At 38.1% G+C, this 17,867-nt stretch overlaps 1 protein-coding gene across 1 annotated transcript; it reads left to right on the top strand.

The window, feature by feature from the left end:
- The first annotated feature begins 1,574 nt into the window (after nucleotides 1–1,574).
- slc47a1 (solute carrier family 47 member 1) lies at nucleotides 1,575–17,549 on the top strand. Its single transcript, XM_004076457.5, has 17 exons — nucleotides 1,575–1,888; nucleotides 2,094–2,195; nucleotides 3,808–3,876; nucleotides 3,974–4,122; nucleotides 4,387–4,429; nucleotides 4,679–4,723; nucleotides 6,651–6,748; nucleotides 10,053–10,150; nucleotides 10,420–10,533; nucleotides 12,034–12,101; nucleotides 12,208–12,316; nucleotides 12,465–12,540; nucleotides 12,621–12,690; nucleotides 12,995–13,127; nucleotides 13,225–13,319; nucleotides 15,199–15,300; nucleotides 15,414–17,549. Exons 1-17 carry the CDS (start codon nucleotides 1,676–1,678, stop codon nucleotides 15,780–15,782), a joined length of 1,953 nt encoding a protein of 650 aa, XP_004076505.1. The 5' UTR covers nucleotides 1,575–1,675; the 3' UTR covers nucleotides 15,783–17,549.
- Nucleotides 17,550–17,867: the final 318 nt, after the last annotated feature.

The raw sequence follows: 17,867 nt of genomic DNA on the forward strand, positions 1-17,867 counted from the left end.
GTGTATATGATGGAGTTCTGACCTGACTAAGATGTACGCTGCCATCATCTGGTAGGATAAACTCTGGTGATCCATACTACCTAAAGGATAACGAGGGTTTAGACATTAAATGATGTTTGACACCTTTATTGCAACATCTTTAAAACTAAATGAAATGTTTGCAGCTAATCCGTAATTGTTTGGGTTAGGCTTAGTCATTGATCTGTTCCAGCTCTGATCCAGCTTAAACATTATTTTATTTGTGCACTTCTAAAAGTGTTCCCTCTTTTCTCCAGTAGGGTGAAGCATTGACCATTGAAGAAAATAGTTTCTCCTACAGTTAGAAATTAACCAGAGCGAAGAATGATACATTACAGATCATACACTGGGACTTACTGTGTTGCCAGGCACTTATGTAACAGCTGGAAGCATGCACAGCATATGTACTGTGGTGATATTCTTTATTGATATTAGAGCCTATATTCACTTTCAATACAACTTTTTAAACCTCTTTTTAAAAAAAACAACTTAATTTTAGGTTAATGTAGGGAAACCGTTGTTTTTATTGTAAGCATTTATTAGTAATTTTTCATTTTTTTCTCACACACAGTCCCTGTAGTTGGGACAATAAACCCTACCTCCTTCAGATGAGTTCCTTCTAACAGGAGGCACTACATACAGACTTCAGTCCTGATTTTATGGGTAAACTGCTCTTTTTTTTCTTTTGAAGACTTTAATGAATTACGAGCAGGACATGTGGCCACACCTACTGTTCAAGAAATGATTATATCTACATTCATCAAAGATCGAAGGTTAACTCCATTTAAAACACGTGTGGCGCTGAACAAAGGCTGGCTCCTTTAGGTTTGGTTGCACAACCATGTCTCAAATAATCTGCACACATGCAGATCTGTTCTGAGGCGTACACTTCCACACGCAAGTATCATTACTGAAAGAGGGATGCAGACTTCTTGCGAAGCTTCCCCTCTGTGTGCATTCAAAAAATCAAATTCATCTGGTGATTTGTTATTATTAAGTTACCTGTAAGAGTTTCTGACCAACTGCTTAAGCCCTAAAGCCTTTCCAGGGGAAAAAAAGGAAAAAAGATTGTATTTGGAGCTCATGTGACCATGTTTGTTTATGTAGAAATCGCATGGAACCCAGGGATAAAGTCAATGGCCAAAGTACACTCTGTCCCAGATAAGATCTGCTGCTAATACATGAGTGAGCATACGATCAAGAGCATCAATGGACCCAGTAAGTTGAAGCTTGCAGAGTTTGTGCACATGATGCAAAGAAGCATTCTTCATCAGATTAATCCTGAGCTTGGAAAGTCGCAGGCCAGCATCAAAGTATGGGCTCACAAACACTTCTGCACATTGTTTTTCCAGCTCAAATGGAAGGTGTTTCCTGTTTCACTCATCTTTAACGAGCAAGGAATGGGCCCGCTGCTGGTGGTTGATTGACTTATTTCCCAATTCCTTTCTGTTTTGTTTGCATTGGGAATTTTCTAAACACCACACAATCAATATATTTAAAGAAGTGCATGCGTTGCGTTTTTATATCCAGGCTGGCCTGACTGCCCCTTTTACCCTTGCACTACGTCCCTCGCTCCCTCCTCACCCCCCTCCCTCTTTCTGGTTTTCTGTAGCTTTTCTTTTCTCCTCTGTCCCTCCTGTCTTTTCCCTCTGACTGAATGGAGAAGCTGGGTTCTCCGGAACCCGCACACCCTGTGCAGGGTGATGGGCCTGTTGCGGGAGTGTCTGTTGCCAAAATGGAAGGAGCTTTGGGGGATGAAGTGGTTACAGCAGCCAGCTCAAAACTCTTTCAGTGTGCATGTGTAAAACGTTGGTTACCGCCGGCCTACAGGGAAGAACTTTATCATATTTTACGACTTGCAGGCCCACTGGTGAGTGCTGAAATCTACTACATCATGGTAAAATATAACAGGTGCAAGGTTGGTCTAGTTATTTGTAAAATGTGTTCAAGGGAATAAAAATCAGAGCATCAGCCTTAGTCTTCCAAAAACGTAGCCATGTTTTGCTTTGTTTTCTAACTGTAAAAAGCAACAATTATTAGTGAAGTTTAAACTTGTCAAATCTCTGTTTTTCCAGCTGCTGTCTCGGATTCTGAATTTCTTCATCCCATTTGTTGTCACCATTTACTGTGGTCACATGGGTAATGTAGAACTGGCTGGATATGCACTTGCTTCTGTGGTAGGATAATCTAAACTACTCTAGCGTTTATACAAAAATACATATATGTGTGATGGTAGTACATTTTTAATGTATTCCCACATATTATTTACAAAGTAATGCATGATCACTAATCACGGGATTTTATTTTGAAAGGCATGTTGGGCAAAGTTCCATCACATGTATTTAGCCTTTTGACTCCAATTCTTAGAGTGCGCCACTTCCGTTCTACCACATGGATGATGTTTGAAGTGTTCCAAAACTTTGTGCAGCCTTTTAAATCTTTGTCTTTTAATTTTATTTTAAAACTTTTTTGAAACATAAACTAATAGAACCATGCAACTGCCATACATTACTTTATTCAATGCTGAATGTGTTCAATCATGACATTTGTGTTTCATGTTATTACATATTTTGGGCCTATTCTCTTTGATCTCAAAGGGAATGTCCTGATATTATAGAAATTAAATATAAATGGTTAAACAAGTAATGGTTAAACAAGAAAATTCTAGTCTGTTGGAAAATAAGTGTCAGTTCTTTTGCAAGTGAACCCTGGTGAGGTTTATTATAGTTGAGACAGACTATTAAACAGACCAAATAGTAGTAGTGATCCAAGAAAAATGAACTACCCACAGAAACACATCAAGGTTGCAATGGACCACTTGACCTTTGAGTGAAAGCTCTCTCAAGCTAGTAGCTCCATAACCCTGTTTTTGTCAGAGAAATGCTCCTCTGTCCTCAGCTGTGCACATATTTACATTTGATGATGTCTAAAAAGTTCATAGTTTTATAACAAGGAATTTTCCTAACACGATGCATGCAGGACTGGTGCACGGGAAACCCCGGTTTCCACTTTTCCCAGAGTACCTACCTACAGGCGAGACCTTTCACGCTACTGCCTAACTATGCAGCTACAGGGGGGCCCAAGTTTTGGTCCCCCTGTGCCGATCCCCAGCCCAGATGAAATACAGGGTTGTGTCGGAAAGGGCAGCCGGTGTAATAATCTCTGCCAAATCAAGTGCTGTGCAGATCGGTGAAAGCTGATTCGCTGTGGCAACCCCTGACAGGATATGCCAAAAGCTGAACAACAATTTTTGCCAGCATGGCAGGCAAAGAAACGTAGCAACGCAATTTGTACAGGCTTCAATTTACCATTTAGTAAGCTGCCAATTACATATTTTAGTTGCAATATACAAAAAAATTTCTGAAAAACTTTTGGGGGACAATTATGTGTTTTTAGACCCAAAACAGGACGTGGGCTGCAGCTCAGGAGATGGATGGATTTCAGGGATTTCTGGAATTTTTTGATGCAAAGTACTTTTTTTAAAACCAAAAGTTAAGAAAGTTGAAAGGATATTTTTTTGTACAAATAATTTTAAGAAAACATAAATAAAAAAGTAAAAAGAAGCACAACATTCACTTAAAAAACATCTTGGTTTATTAAAAGTCCAATCACTTAAACTGATTTTAAGCAGTCACTCCACAGCTTGTACGCTGACAACAATGCTTTAAAAAAAACACAGTATTATGTACTCACATAATATATCTATATATTTTAAAAAATGCGTTGGAATTGTAGCTTTTTGTTACTGAGTTTATAACCTATGTTCTATTTTTGTTCCTCACTTTTCAGACAATAAACGTGACCACAACTGCAACAGGCTATGGCCTGGCTGTGGCTTGTGATACACTCATTTCTCAGGTGAACATTCCATGATTGCCTCTAAACGAATAAATAAATAAATAAATAAACAACATTTGACAAAGTGCAATCCCGCTGTCTGAATTGTGTTTCGTAGACTTTTGGCGGTAAGAATTTGAAGAGAGTCGGAGTAATACTTCAAAGAAGTTCCCTCATCCTGCTGTTCTTTTGTCTGCCCTGTTGGGCTCTTCTGATTAACGCTGAAAACTTACTGCTCCTCATGAAGCAAAATGCAGATGTGGCCAGGTAAACTTTAAAACGGCAAGAAAGTCTTGTAAAAAAGTAAAAAAAATGTTCTTTCTTTATCTTTATCACCACAGTTGTTATCAGTGGAGCTAAGATTTGCATTATCTTAAAGTGTTCAGCTCACATTGAACATTTACTGTGGTGATTAACTGAACATGCAACATCTCAGCACTTCGGCAGACTGTGTTTCATTCAAGCATAAATCGTTTTATTTCTCTCTTATGTGGTTAATTATTAACATTTCTTAATATCCATGCCTTACAGAATCGCACAGCTCTATGTGATGATGTTTCTGCCAGCTGTTCCAGTAAGTGCAACTGAACTGAATTTGTTTTTTGCTGTCAAGTTCAAATAAGGAAAGGTTAAAAATTATTTTGTTTCATCATTTAAATAAAAAATCAGAATTCCCGTTTGTTGCATATCTTTAGATTGACATCTATTAGACTAGATGTGCACATTCAGTGATCCAATCATTTTATACACAAAAGTTTTAAAAATCCTTGGTGTCATCTCAGCAATCTACCAAATCTATTCAATCTGTTCAAATCTGTTACAGGCCATGTTCTTGCACCATCTCCAAGTTTCTTATCTACAAAACCAGGTAGGTTTGGAGGCAGCAAGTACAGTTCTCATAGTTATGATGGGAGAAAGGGCCATTCTGTAACCACAAATACTGTTTATAAAAAAATATCAAAGTCACTTGCTGAACTCTCCCTGGTCACACTGGAACAAAAAATGAATAAATAATGCATCTTAATAACTTTTATGGTTATAGGAAAATAATGGGCAGAATTAAACCTATGCTGGCGGCGTCTGTCATGTTGTTCCAGGAAGTCGTTAATTTGGACATATATGGGCAGGATCTTTATTGTTCTAGACCACGGGTGTCCAAATCCAGGCCTCAAGGGCTGGCAACCTGCTGGTTTTCCAGAAATCCTGCCTCATCTGCTGTTGATTACCTGGATCAGGTGTGTTTAGCCAATTAGGAGCTTCAAAGGCAGGTTGATTGGAAAACATGTAGGACACCGACCGGCCCTTGAGTCCTGGAATTGGACACGTTTCGCGACACTTGTCCAAAAATGTGTTCATCAACCTGCCGCTCCTGGTGGTTGTGGAAGGAGTTACTGTCCAACATTTTTAGCCTCATGGTTGGTTTAGGACGTGTTAGCTTTAGCATGGCTCCTGTAGGTTTATTGTCTTCGTTCTTCAAAAATTACTGGCTTGTGCAACTTACTTTCTTGTGGACTTTCAAGTAAGGCAACAGTGGTTGAATGCTGTTGGCATTGAATGCAGAGAATTGTCTCCTGGTGATGGGATTTGCAATGAATGTTTCACTCAGGATAGATGCTAATACTTTATCCTTATTATTAGCTATGATGCTAGTCATCCAACACCAGTATATATGTTTTAAAAAAAAATATTTGTCTTAATTAAATTTTTATATATCTTTTACAGAACGATTTGTGTATGTTTAGTCTGTTTTAATGTCATAAAGTTCTTTTTACAATCTTTATGCTTTGTGGTTGTTTGTGGTAAAAAACGTCCACACTTTAGATGGGGTGCTGCAAAACAATTAATAAACTATTAACAAAGTTAATTAATACATTTGTAAAGCTTATAAGCAGTTTAGTAATATGGATTTAGAAGACAATGGTCTGACTTTAGATGTTAATAAATCTTATTAACACTTTCAGGTATTTGCAAGACATCTATAATGCTAATAATTATCTTACTAGCATCTTACACATTAATAAAGCCTATTAATTTGTTACGTTAGTTAAAAAAACTTATTAAGCTTATGAACACTTAGGCTTGTGTCAGGCATCTATAATGCTAATAAATATCTTACTAGAACCCCAAACAATAATAATACTTCTTAATTTGTTAACAAAGGTTGTTAATAAATCTTATTAAGCTTATTAACACTGACACATTTGTTAGGCACCTATAATATCAGTAAATGCATCATTAGCATCTTGAAAACATCCTAATAATAATGCTTGTAACTGTGTTAACTAAGTAATTTAATAAACCTTATTAGACTTATTGTACTAATAAATGTCTTACTAACACCCTATAAATTAATTTATAATGCTTGTTAATGTGTTAACAGAGCTTGTTAAGGAATCTTAATATAAAGTGTTACAGAAAAAGGTCCAAACACATTCCCCAAAAATTCTTTCGTAAAACGTTTATCCCACTAAGATGCTCTGTAATCCCATTTTCTTTATTTTGTTAACATTCTAGTTCAGTTCTACCATTTTAAGAGAAAAATGTTGCATAAACACTTGCTTTCAAATAAATTCCCAAGAGGAAGTGCTGCAGTTCATCGTCTTGCGTGTCTCTGATAATAATTATATTATGATGAGTGAAGTTGGGTGGAATATTCTGTGAGCACAAATACTTTTTAATTCAATCTCTTTCTGTACTTTTAGGTAAATTTATGTTGGCAAGCCTAAGTCATCCCCCCCCCTTGATTGCAACACACTGCTTTAGGAGTAATCATCTTTTTTTTGTTTTTTTTTCAGGGAATTATTCTACCTCAGATGTACACAGCGGGAGTCGCAAATGTTTTCAACTTGGGAGCCAACTACCTTTTAATCTCTGTCCTTAAATTGGGTGTCGTGTAAGTTTAAAAGTTGCTTCTCCTACTTTAACATATATTATGGACTTGCCACTGCTTGACATGATTCACAGCAAAAACAAAATCTCACCGAGGATTTTTGTCTAGTTTCAAACTTAAATATCTTATTACACTTGATTCAAGGCTAAAATAACTTACTAGGTACTTTTCATTAAGATGTAAAGACTTGTTTTAGGGTTGGGGTTAGCTTGAGATATTGATATTCAATATCTTGTTAAATCATTTGTGTTGAATATTCAATTTATTATTTGTGTAGCACTTAGAAAAGCAGAGGCAACCAAAGTGCTTAACATAAAATTGAATAAAATCAGAAACAAAATGATACAATAGAGAGACAATAAAATCAACAAAACAATAAAAGCAATAAAACAATAAAAACAATAAAAGAATAAAATGCATAAAATTAACAAGCTGACCCACTAAATCCGCTCACCAGTGTAGGTACCGTAACCATTTGGCCTGCAATAACCGTTCGGGGTCCTTTCGACTGAGGATAATGTCACACTATGGTAGCCCCACTTGTAATAAACGTAATTAAAAGTAATAAAAGAAAGCGTAAAAGTAGAGTAATGGTCACAATATTGAATCTTGAAAAGTTAATTTTTCTTTACACAATATTTTTAAATAGAAATTTTATTTGTGAACGGTTTCAAGAAACCAATTTGCTTAACTTAGGGAAACTGGAAAGTTTTTTTGATTCATAACACAATGCAAACACATTTAACAAAGGGAGGGCAAAAGTTTAAAAGTAAACATACACCCAATGGCCACTTTATCAGGTAAAACCTTGCTATTACCGGGTTGGACTCCCTTTTTGTCTTCAGAACTGCCTTAAACCTTTCAACAAGGTGCTGGAAACATTCCTCACAGAGTTTGGTCCATATTGACAGGGACGTGGACTCACAAGGGTGCTTCACCACCAGCCCATTTTGCCTTGTATTAAAAAGTGCCCTCTTTCTTTGTATTAGCATTAATACATTTCTGTTAGTGATAAAAGAAAAATTGTGCCTACAACCCCCCCGGTATTCTATCAAACCCATTTCCTTGTAAGCCAGGGATTCTGAGCTGTTGCTTCTGTATTTGCGGCTCCGCTCTGACTCAGAGTCGCCAGAGAGATTTAGGGAAAGCCGGGGACATCCCAAAGGTTCTCTATTGGGTTGTGATCTGGTGACTGTGGAGGCCATTTGAGGACAGTGAACTCATTGTCATGTTCAAGAAACCAATCTGAGATGATTCCACCTTTATGACATGGCGTGTTATCCTGCTGGAAGTAGCCATCAGAAGATGGGTAGACTGTGGTCATGAAGGGATGAACATGGTCAGCAGCAATACTCAGGTAGGCTGTGCTGTTGTAACACTGCTCAGTTGGTACTAAGGGGCCCAAACTGTGCCAAGAAAATATCCCCCACACCATTACACCACCACCGTCTCCAGCCTGAACCGTTGATACGAGGCAGGATGGATCCCTTATTTCGTGTTGTTTACGCCAAATTCTGACTTACCATCTGAATGCCGCAGCAGAAATCGAGACTCGTTAGACCATGCAACATTTTTCCAATCGTCTACTGTCCAGTTTTGGTGAGTCTGTGCAAATTGTAGCCTTAGTTTCCTGTTCTTAGCTGACAGGAGTGGCGCCCTATGTGTTCTTCTGCTGCTGTAGCCCATCTGGCTCAAGGTTGGACATGTTGTGCGTTCAGAGATGCTCTTCTGCAGACCTCGATTGTAAGGAGTGGTTATTTGAGTTACTGTTGCCTTTCTATCAGCTTGAACCCGTCTGGCCATTCTCCTCTGACCTCTAGAATCAACAAGGCATTTCTGTCCACAGAACTGCCGATCACTGGATATTTTCTCTTTTTCAGACCATTCTCTGTAAACCCTAGAGATGGTTGTGTGCGAGAAAATCCCACATACTCAGACCGTCCCGTCTGGCATCAACAACTAGGTCACAATTAAAGTCACTTAAATCTCCTTTCTTTTCCTTTCTGATGCTGACTTTGAAGTGCAGCAGATGGTCTTGACCATGTCGACTTGCCTTAATGCTTAAAGTTGCTGCCATGTGATTGGCTGGTTAAATTTTTTTTATTAAGGAGCAGGTGCGCAGGTGTATCTAATTAGGTGGCCGGTGAATGTACATTTACATATTATTTTTAAGAAAATGGTAAATGGCGTATACTTATACAGCACTATTCTATCTTCTTCATGGCCCAAAGTGCTTTACAGTCACAGTCCCATTCATCCATCCACACACACATTCACACACTGGTGGCGGCTCCGCTGCCGAACACTAGCGCCAGCCTCCCACCAGAGGTAAGGGGGGGTTCAGTGTCTTGCCCAAGGACACTTCGACACATGGGTGTGCAAGGCGGGAATCTAACCTGCAATATCACGATCATGGGTTGACCGCCCTACCGCTGCACCATGGCCACCCGTAAGTTGAAAGCAAAAAAGTTAACTTTAAATGTGTGATAACATTTAGTCGTACTTTAGTATGATTATGGTCTAGAAAAAAGGATAGTTGGACTGTTGTGACCCTAAAAATAGGATATATTTGGCAGTAAAGTGTTTAATATATCCACTTTGAAGATACACAACAAATTTTGAGTAAAACACACTTATTTTAACACCAATTACCTGTGTAATATTCCTAAATGAGCATTTATAGCTAATTTTAATTTGGTCTTAAAAAAGGCAGAACACTACAATTTACATTGAGAAATCTTGCCAAAACAATTATATTAGTTGTACTAGCAGTTTTTTTTTTAACTCATAATAAACAATTTTTTTTAAACTTGTTTTGGGATGAACATTTTTTCCAGTGTATCAGGCTTATTGCTGATAGCGCTTAAAATTTCCCTCACCTAACATCAGAAGCTGAGAAACATTCTTGTCCATAAAGGAGAGACATTTAGCCTGTTCATCTATCCAAAAAGGGAGATTTGTTTTTCTTCAAACTGACTACAGGCTGCGCTGGGGTTTGTTGTTTTTAAAAAGCATTTAGAAACCGAGGCAGCACGGGGCAGAGAAAGGACTGTGACAAGGCCTGATCTTGCTCCAGCTGGACAAACATTTCATCCATCAGAGTGTTGAGAAGTCAGGCCTCTCTAATCGGGGTGCTCTCTCTCACCCCCACCCTTCTGTCCTGTATAAAAAGCCTACTGTCAACAGGGCTCTAAAGGGTTCTTTATGTCTTGAAAGCTCTTCTCAGTCAACACTTTTAAACTTTTTTTCTCACATCTGTCCATCGACAAAAACATGAGTAAATAATGTCGTTCTGTTGTGTTTGCAGAGGATCAGCGATTGCTAACAGCCTTTCTCAGATCGTCATCTGTCTGCTGTTGTTTGGTTATATCAGATGGAGGAAGCTTCATGAGAAGACATGGGGAGGTGAGGCCATCACACATGTATTCTTGACGTAGGCTTATACTTATGTAGTTCTTTACTGTGTTCTTAGAAGGCCTGAAGGGGGCTTTGCAGTCACAGCCCCATTCACCCATGCACACACATTCACAAACTGATGACGGCTCCACGTGTTTTTAAATACTAAAAGACCAAGCTATTTTAGACATGAATCTGCATCAGCTGGTGATCCTCATTAGTATCCTGTCCTCTGCTGTGGGACATTAAAAATAATTTCTATTTTGATTCCTCTTCAGGCTGGACCACCAACTGTCTGCAAGACTGGGGTTCCTACATGAAGCTGGCAACCCCTAGTGCTCTGATGATCTGCCTTGAATGGTGGGTGTGGGAGATCGGAGGGTTTCTTGCAGGTCAGTCATTCACTGAATATGCACACATTTGTTTTTCCAACATTTTAAGGTAACTCACTATCAAAGATTACAGCAAATATTTAAAAACAAACCATTTTCAAAACTATATTATGCCTGAACAAAATGGTGGTTATTTGCAGTCCGGCTGAATTTTGTGCTTAGATAGCAGTTTGGCTTCACTGTTACCACTTTGACTCCATTAAGGATTATGCTTTTTAGTGTTCAATGTTTAGAAAGACATTTCACAATCAGAGGATGATGTGGCGTGTGTCAAGTTATGTAAAATACTTCGGACTGAGGGCATTACACTTTCTTTCCACATGTGTGTTTGTTTACTTGTCAGTCTGATGGAAATACCCATAACCTCTCCCATGAAACGTCACCTGTGGTAATTTTCTGCCTCAAAAAACAATAGCATTCTTCAAATTTTGGCATGGACTCGGCGGAGTGGGTTGGTAGTAATAATAAAAAAGAAAAAAAATAATACTTTAAAGGAGTAGTAAACAATGTTATGTTCTGCAAAATAACAACATGAATGATATTGTCTATTCATATGCTGTAGATTAGGTCCTTTACCAGGTTTGACATATTTTAATTCCCTCCATTTGTTCCGTCTTATGTATTAGAAATGTCAACATTTATAACATTTTATCTTTGTGTTATTCTCCATAATTAAAGGCATTTCCAAAGTCTAATATTGGTTTTTATTTTAAGTATTTGCAGAAAGACACCTAAAAAACATTCGAGTGTAATCCTTGTAACTACCTTAACAGGACTCCAGTTGCTGCATATTTGTGTAGTTGTTTTATTATATAAAGGTGTGCCTAACATTACATGCACAGCATTACAGTTGATACTGTCAAAGAATTTGCATTATTTTGATTTTATACCTTTTTTCAACTTGTCTTTGTTTTACCTTTCATTCGACAACAAACACCACAGGTTGAACATTTAATGTATATCAGAGGCATTTCAACAGATAAAATGAGTACTGTTATGCTTCTTGCTCTTAAATTGTGACTCCAGAACCACATTGTGCTTTTAAAAAATTCCCTTTGATTTTTGTGTTTTTAACATGTTTTTGTGGCTTTTTTCTGATGATGGTGGGATACAATATAGATGAAAGAAAATAAGCTTAAAAATTGCATTTCTGAATATTTATTGAAATTATTGTAAATTAGGAGCAGAAAAAAATGCAGTTGGAAAAAGAGCTATTCGTTAAGCTGGGTGGACCACAAGCCTCCTGCTTCGAGTTCTCGGCAACGGGGAGGGGAGGGGGGGGGGGGGGTTCTCAGAGGTGGATTTCTAATGAACTATTGCCGCTCTGCAGAAACTATATCCTAGAAAAAAACATGTATTTCTATTTTGGCTAAAAACTGCACAATCATGATTAAAAGATCACTGGGAATGATTTAAAATGGACCAAAATGTGTTCAGAGTGGGTCTTAACTTTATTTTGATCTGCTAAGAAGTCATACTAAAGACATTTTTTTCATCCAGGTGCACTTGGGGAGAAGGATCTTGCTGCCCAGCATGTGTTGGTGGAAATAGGAAGTTTATCATACATGGTATGAGACACCATCATTTTTCAACAACACTTAATAGAAAGTCATTTATACTCTAGTTATTAATAATCCTTGTAAAGATTAATTGACACCATTTGAACTCTTGTAGTTTCCTTTAGGTATCAGTGCAGCAGTGTGTGTGCGTGTTGGAAATGCTTTAGGGGCTGGAAACATCACCAGAGCCTTTGTTGCCTGCAAGTTGGCCCTAGTTTTGGCAGGTATGTGGATACATACAAATAAAAATACTTGTTTTTGTAACTAATAATGTTACATATTTTAAAACACCTGCAAGATTGTTAAAAACCATGTAAGCAATATTGTTAATAAGCTGTCCAACTCATCAGGTGATTCATGTCTTTACTGCAGGAGTGCTTTCTGTGGTCCAGGGTGTTGTCATTGCATGCTGTAAGCCTGTTGCTGGTAGCATATTTACCTCTGATATGTGAGTTTGATTTTAGCATGCCTCTATAGCTGCCCCTTGTACAAGCAACTCTGGTTTTGACTTTTTTTTCCTATCCACAGTGACATTTTGGAGATTGTGTCAAATAATCTTACAGTCTACATATTTCTTCAGTTCTTTGACTCTATCCTGGTAGGTTATTGGTAGTTATTTGCTTTTGAGGCAACAGAGAGTCATCTCAAATAAGAGACGACTCTCTGATTTGACTCTATGTATGATGTATTTACTTGTTCCCTTAATGAAAGCGCCACATAGACAACCACATCTTTTGCATTTAAAACATCTTAAAAGCTGCGCAAATTCTAAAACTATGCATGAACGGAAAAGGGCAGACAGAAGGAAATAATATTATTATGCTGCCCCTGGATTTACTTAGGAAGCTGACTTTTGTTTTTTTTAGTAAGTATTTTTTAAAATAATTTGTGGGCCCTTTTAGTGTGTCTCCTCAGGGATTCTCGTAGGATCAGGTTTGCAGAAAATTGCTGCCTTGACCAACTTGGTTTCGTACTACTGCATTGGGCTGCCTGTTGGAGCTGCCCTAATGTTTGGTGCCCACCTGAGGATATTAGGTAATACATTTATCGTGTCAATGCTGTGCGTAAAACAAAAGCACTATTAAAGTCACAATAGTAATTGTTTTCTTGCATTTTTGTATGTTTCCGTCAGGCTTGTGGCTGGGTATTCTAACCTGTTCGTGTATTCAGGCAGCTTTCTTTTTGGTTGTGATCTTCAAAATTGACTGGAATAAAATCACACTCAAGGTAAGGTGCCACCATGAAAGATCCAAGAAAAGAACAAAATAATTATCTGGAATCTAAGTCATAATGTAGAGAATTTTTCTTTCTTAGCTGTTTCTTTTCTGGGTTGCATGGTGCAACAGTGGTTATCACTCACCTCACAGAAAGAAGGCCACAGTGCAAATCTCTTATTGTATAGTTTGCATGTTGTCCCAGTGCATGTGTGGGTTTTCTTTGGGGACTCTGGCTTCCTCTCACAGTTCTAAAATATGCTTTATAGTTTAATTGATTACTCTAAATTGTCCCTAGCTGTGAGTGCTTGGTTGGCTGGCAACCTGTCCAGGGTGTACCCCGCCTTTGCCCAACAGTTAGGCTCCAGCAGCCCTACAACCCCAACAGGGATACAGCAGGTTAAGAAAATGAATGGATTTTTCTCATCTGATGTCACTTTTTTATGGAATTACTGTTCTGTGGTATTAACTTTGCAAGGATTTGATGTTGTAAGCTTGTGCCCTCTCAGTCGTCTTGCATAATAATCTAATATAAATTCTTGAAGTCCTACTCTGATCATATTTTGATCTATTTTAAAAGCATTCCCAGGGGTCTTTAATTATATTTATGCTGTTTTTAGGCAAAATCTGTTGTTTTTAAAAGAATAATTTCTGTAGAGGCTGCATGGTGGCGCAGTGTTTAACGCTCTTGCCTCACAGCAAAAAGGCCCCTGGTTCAAGTCCTGGCTGGGGGACTCTGAACCCCGTGGGTTTTCTCTGGGGTCTCTGGCTTTCTCCCACTGTCTAAAAACATGGTCAATTGGTTAATCTAAATTGTCGCTAGGTGTGAGAGTGCGTGGGTGTGTGATTGTGGACACTCTACCTTGCGACAGACTGACGACCTGTCCAGGGTGCCCCCTGCCTTTGCCCACAAGTGGCCGGGATAGACTCCGGCAGCCCCGTGACCCCGAAAGGAAATAAACAGAAAATGAATGGGTTTCTGTAGAGCACATGTGTCCAACTCAAGGGCCACATAAAATGACGTGGCGGGCCACATTGGCCTGCAGAACATTAAAGTTTTTAAATTCTTAAAATAAAAAATAAAAAAATTGGTGTGTATTCATTCATATCTAGGAGGAATTGGACTTGAAATATCAAATTGGGCAACTACACATTAGGACTTAAACACTGTCCATATAACCTAACCTGACAGAATCAAATTTAAGAGTATTTATGCTAGAGTAACAAGCAAACATATGTTTTCTATGCAACTGCAATTGTCACTTTAAAAAGTTATAATAATAAATAAAGAGTTATTTAACATTAAGGAGTAGTTACGTTTATTTTTCATTACATTTAGTTACATGTATAAGTTATATCTGGCCCTTTGAGGACAGCCACTATGCTGATGTGGCCCTCGGTTAAAATGAGTTTGACACCCCTGCTGTAGAGCGACATTAGTTCATTGAAATTAGCCTTTGAGCTGTGGGCAGGACTGTTGGTGTGGAGCAACCCCACTTCCTGTCACCCATCTGTTTATACACTTTACCGCTAATTTACAGCCCAACCTAACATCACTGGTGACAATGGCAAGCAATATTGGAGCTATGCAGCCGTACAGTTGTGAGCCGGATGTCAGCTCAGACAAGTAAAACAAAAACCTAGTGAATCTAGTTTTCTGCAAGTGGATAAATCAGAATTGAACAGAGCAGGGATTTTTTGGCCCATCTATTTTATTTTCTTCATCACAAAAAATCTGTTAAAAACACCAAAAACACAGTTTTCCTCTGAGCAGGTCTTTAAGCCCTAGTTTTTTCAAAAAATTAATTTGTTTAAAGTTAAGTGAAAGTTAAGCAAAAGAGTAATTGTGTTCTTTGTTTCAGTTCTTGAGCTCATTTGTAATGTTTTTTTAGGCACAGCTGCGAGCTGGAAAAACTGTCGTTTTGACAACAATGTGTCCTGCCAGTACAGTGACTGAAGTGATGCTGCAAGACGTTGGTGACATCCCAGACATGGTAACTGCGCGGCATTTAGCTTTAGGGCTTTTTCTTGATGACTTATTAAGTAAGCTGGATGACAGTTGGGCCATTCACACATTTACTAATGTCTTCATCTCTGCACCCTGAAGGCCCAGTTGAACAGTGAAGCAGCTCTTAAAACAGATGGCTACGGACCTGTCAGCACTCAGGATCAGGGCGTGACAGTGGGTCCTGAAACTGAAGAAAACAACATCCATGCTGGAGGGACTGAGAAGGATCCTGAGCAGAACAAACACACGTCAAGCACAAAATCGGAGAAGCAGCTCCCTGTCTCAGAGCTGATCAAGCGCAGAGGATTTACATTATTGATTTTAGCTCTTATTTTGGCCATAGGGGTTGCCGTCCATATTGCCGTTCCTGCACCTGAGCCAAGTGTCAGAAGCAATTTTACCCTAAACTGGGGCAACGGCTCCACTCCTACCCCTCGGACTTCATTAAACCTAACCTCATCCCTCTGAGCTAGTGGAGCCACAATGTTCTCACAAACACTGAATTCAAGTGTTGAACTCTTCGTAAGCAGCCTCACCGGCGGTTCTGTTGTGGAAAGGAAGATACCTTGTTGTTGAGCTGCTGAGTGAATGCATGAAACACTCTAAGCAAAGTCGTCTGGCACTGACTCTGCCATAAAGAACAAAGGTCTTACAGAAACTGTGTGGTTCAATGTGAGATACATATTAGAGCCTACAACTTGCAAATCCTTCTCCGAGGACATTATGGAACCAACCGTTTTTCCAGCTTTTTATAACCAATACTGCTCTGGATTTCATTTGTGCATTGGATTGTGACATCTTCTGCACCTTCCAGCATACAGTGAAGAAAGACGTTTCCTGATGTTTTCAAAAAAACAAAATACAGAACAGAATGAGCCTTTTGTGTCCTACCAAAAGCTTTTCTGGAGCAAGAAGCTGTTCAGCACAGCTTGACCTATTTTTCAAGCTCAACAATATCAATATAAAAAACAAGAAACTGGACCAAAGCAAAATGTATGAATTGAGTATCTTGATCTTTTTATTACTATAGTTAATGATGCTTATTTATACTCAATAGTGTCTGTATAAATTGAATTTTGAAATATGTTTATATATACAATTGTATAAATTCTTTGGGGCATCATCTACAGTTTAAAACTGTTGGTATAATCTTTTTTTAGACCAAAATTGAATTGTTAGATGTCCTAATGTATTTCAGTGGTTTCCATTTGAAACAGCATTTTTTAATGCTTTGCATTTAATCTGTTTTAGTGTTTTTTATAGATCACGAGTCTAAAAAATATATTTTTTTTAATTTTTAAAAAGTAACTGAATTCTTCGGACTATGTGGAACATCAAGCAAAACTAAACTTTATTCAACTAAAAGTCCGACTTAATTCAACTCATTTAGCAAACTGTTGCAGCACAGTACATATCACTCTCCAAGGTACCTGACTACAGTACCCATAATGCTCCAACAATCCATGAAGCGGTGCGGCTTGGTAATTTACCAAAGTGGAACATTTTAACACATTTTAAGGGTGCAATGTACCACCGGATTATTAGGTGCACTGTCTATTATTGCACAAAAGTCAAGGACTTTAAGTGTGCCTCGTGGTCCTAAAAATGTGGTAAGGGTCAATTAAGAAGATCTGAGTTTATTAGAGTTTGTTGGATTTAAAAGTCTCTGGCAGTGATGCACCAACAATGATAAAATAAGCTGTCGTTTTTTTATTTTGTATTTATCATCATTGACATTACACCACATGACTATATCTGCTGCATTATGATGACTCCATGTGGTACAGGGTGTCTTTTATTTTAAAAGGAAGTCCTGTGTCAAAAGTTATTATATTTCACATTTAGAAAGAAAATTCTCTTTATTTTTTATTTATGCAAAAAAGAGCAATTCTTTTATAATGATCATAAAAGTAACAGTAACATGCATGCAAATCAGTGTCTAATTTTTCAAAAGGGTGAAGTGAGACTTTGTGGCTTCCATTGGGTTGTGACGAGAAATCGACCAGAATGGCTCTTTAAGTGTTGAAGCTTGCAGACTCCTGGTGTAGATCTTTAAGCAGCTGTATTCCAACATGCAATTTTCTGATAAGCAGTATTTTAACCAAATGTAACAATTCACATGTACACCAGTATTGAATCATCTACCTGGAACATTGATTTTTTATGTATAATTATGCAGTCAAATGATGTTTGAGATGTCTAAAAACAAAAAAATTAAAATTATCTTGAATGCGATGTTTAACAAGAATAATTGTTGTGAATTCACAACCACATGTACTGAAATACACAGAGAGCAGGAAAACAGACTGCCCATGAAGAAATCAATGGATTTCAGTCCCACAGCTGTCAGAGAAAGCAGGGAGACATAGGGGACTTTTATCATACTGCATAGAGACACAATCAAGGGGTGAACATGAGCCCCTTTTAGTTACTACAGAACCGCAGAGCTCTTTATCATACAATATAGAAAGAAAAATCTTTACAAAGCCACTTGTCACTTGTTAGTGATGTCACAGCATGTTACTGATTGCAGTCCCTGGAAGCAAGGCAGCT

This window comes from Oryzias latipes, chromosome 14, assembly GCF_053564925.1.
Source record: "Oryzias latipes strain Hd-rR chromosome 14, Olatipes_Hd-rR_3.1".
Classification (NCBI taxonomy): domain Eukaryota; kingdom Metazoa; phylum Chordata; class Actinopteri; order Beloniformes; family Adrianichthyidae; genus Oryzias; species Oryzias latipes.

Excerpts from the sequence above, each read along its gene's own strand:
- slc47a1 (XM_004076457.5), top strand. The coding sequence starts at position 1,676 with ATGGAGAAGCTGGGTTCTCCGGAACCCGCACACCCTGTGCAGGGTGAT. Across the intron at positions 4,724-6,650 it reads TTTCTTATCTACAAAACCAG|GGAATTATTCTACCTCAGAT; the intron begins GTAGGTTTGGAG and ends TTTTTTTTTCAG. Across the intron at positions 12,691-12,994 it reads AGTTCTTTGACTCTATCCTG|TGTGTCTCCTCAGGGATTCT; the intron begins GTAGGTTATTGG and ends GGGCCCTTTTAG.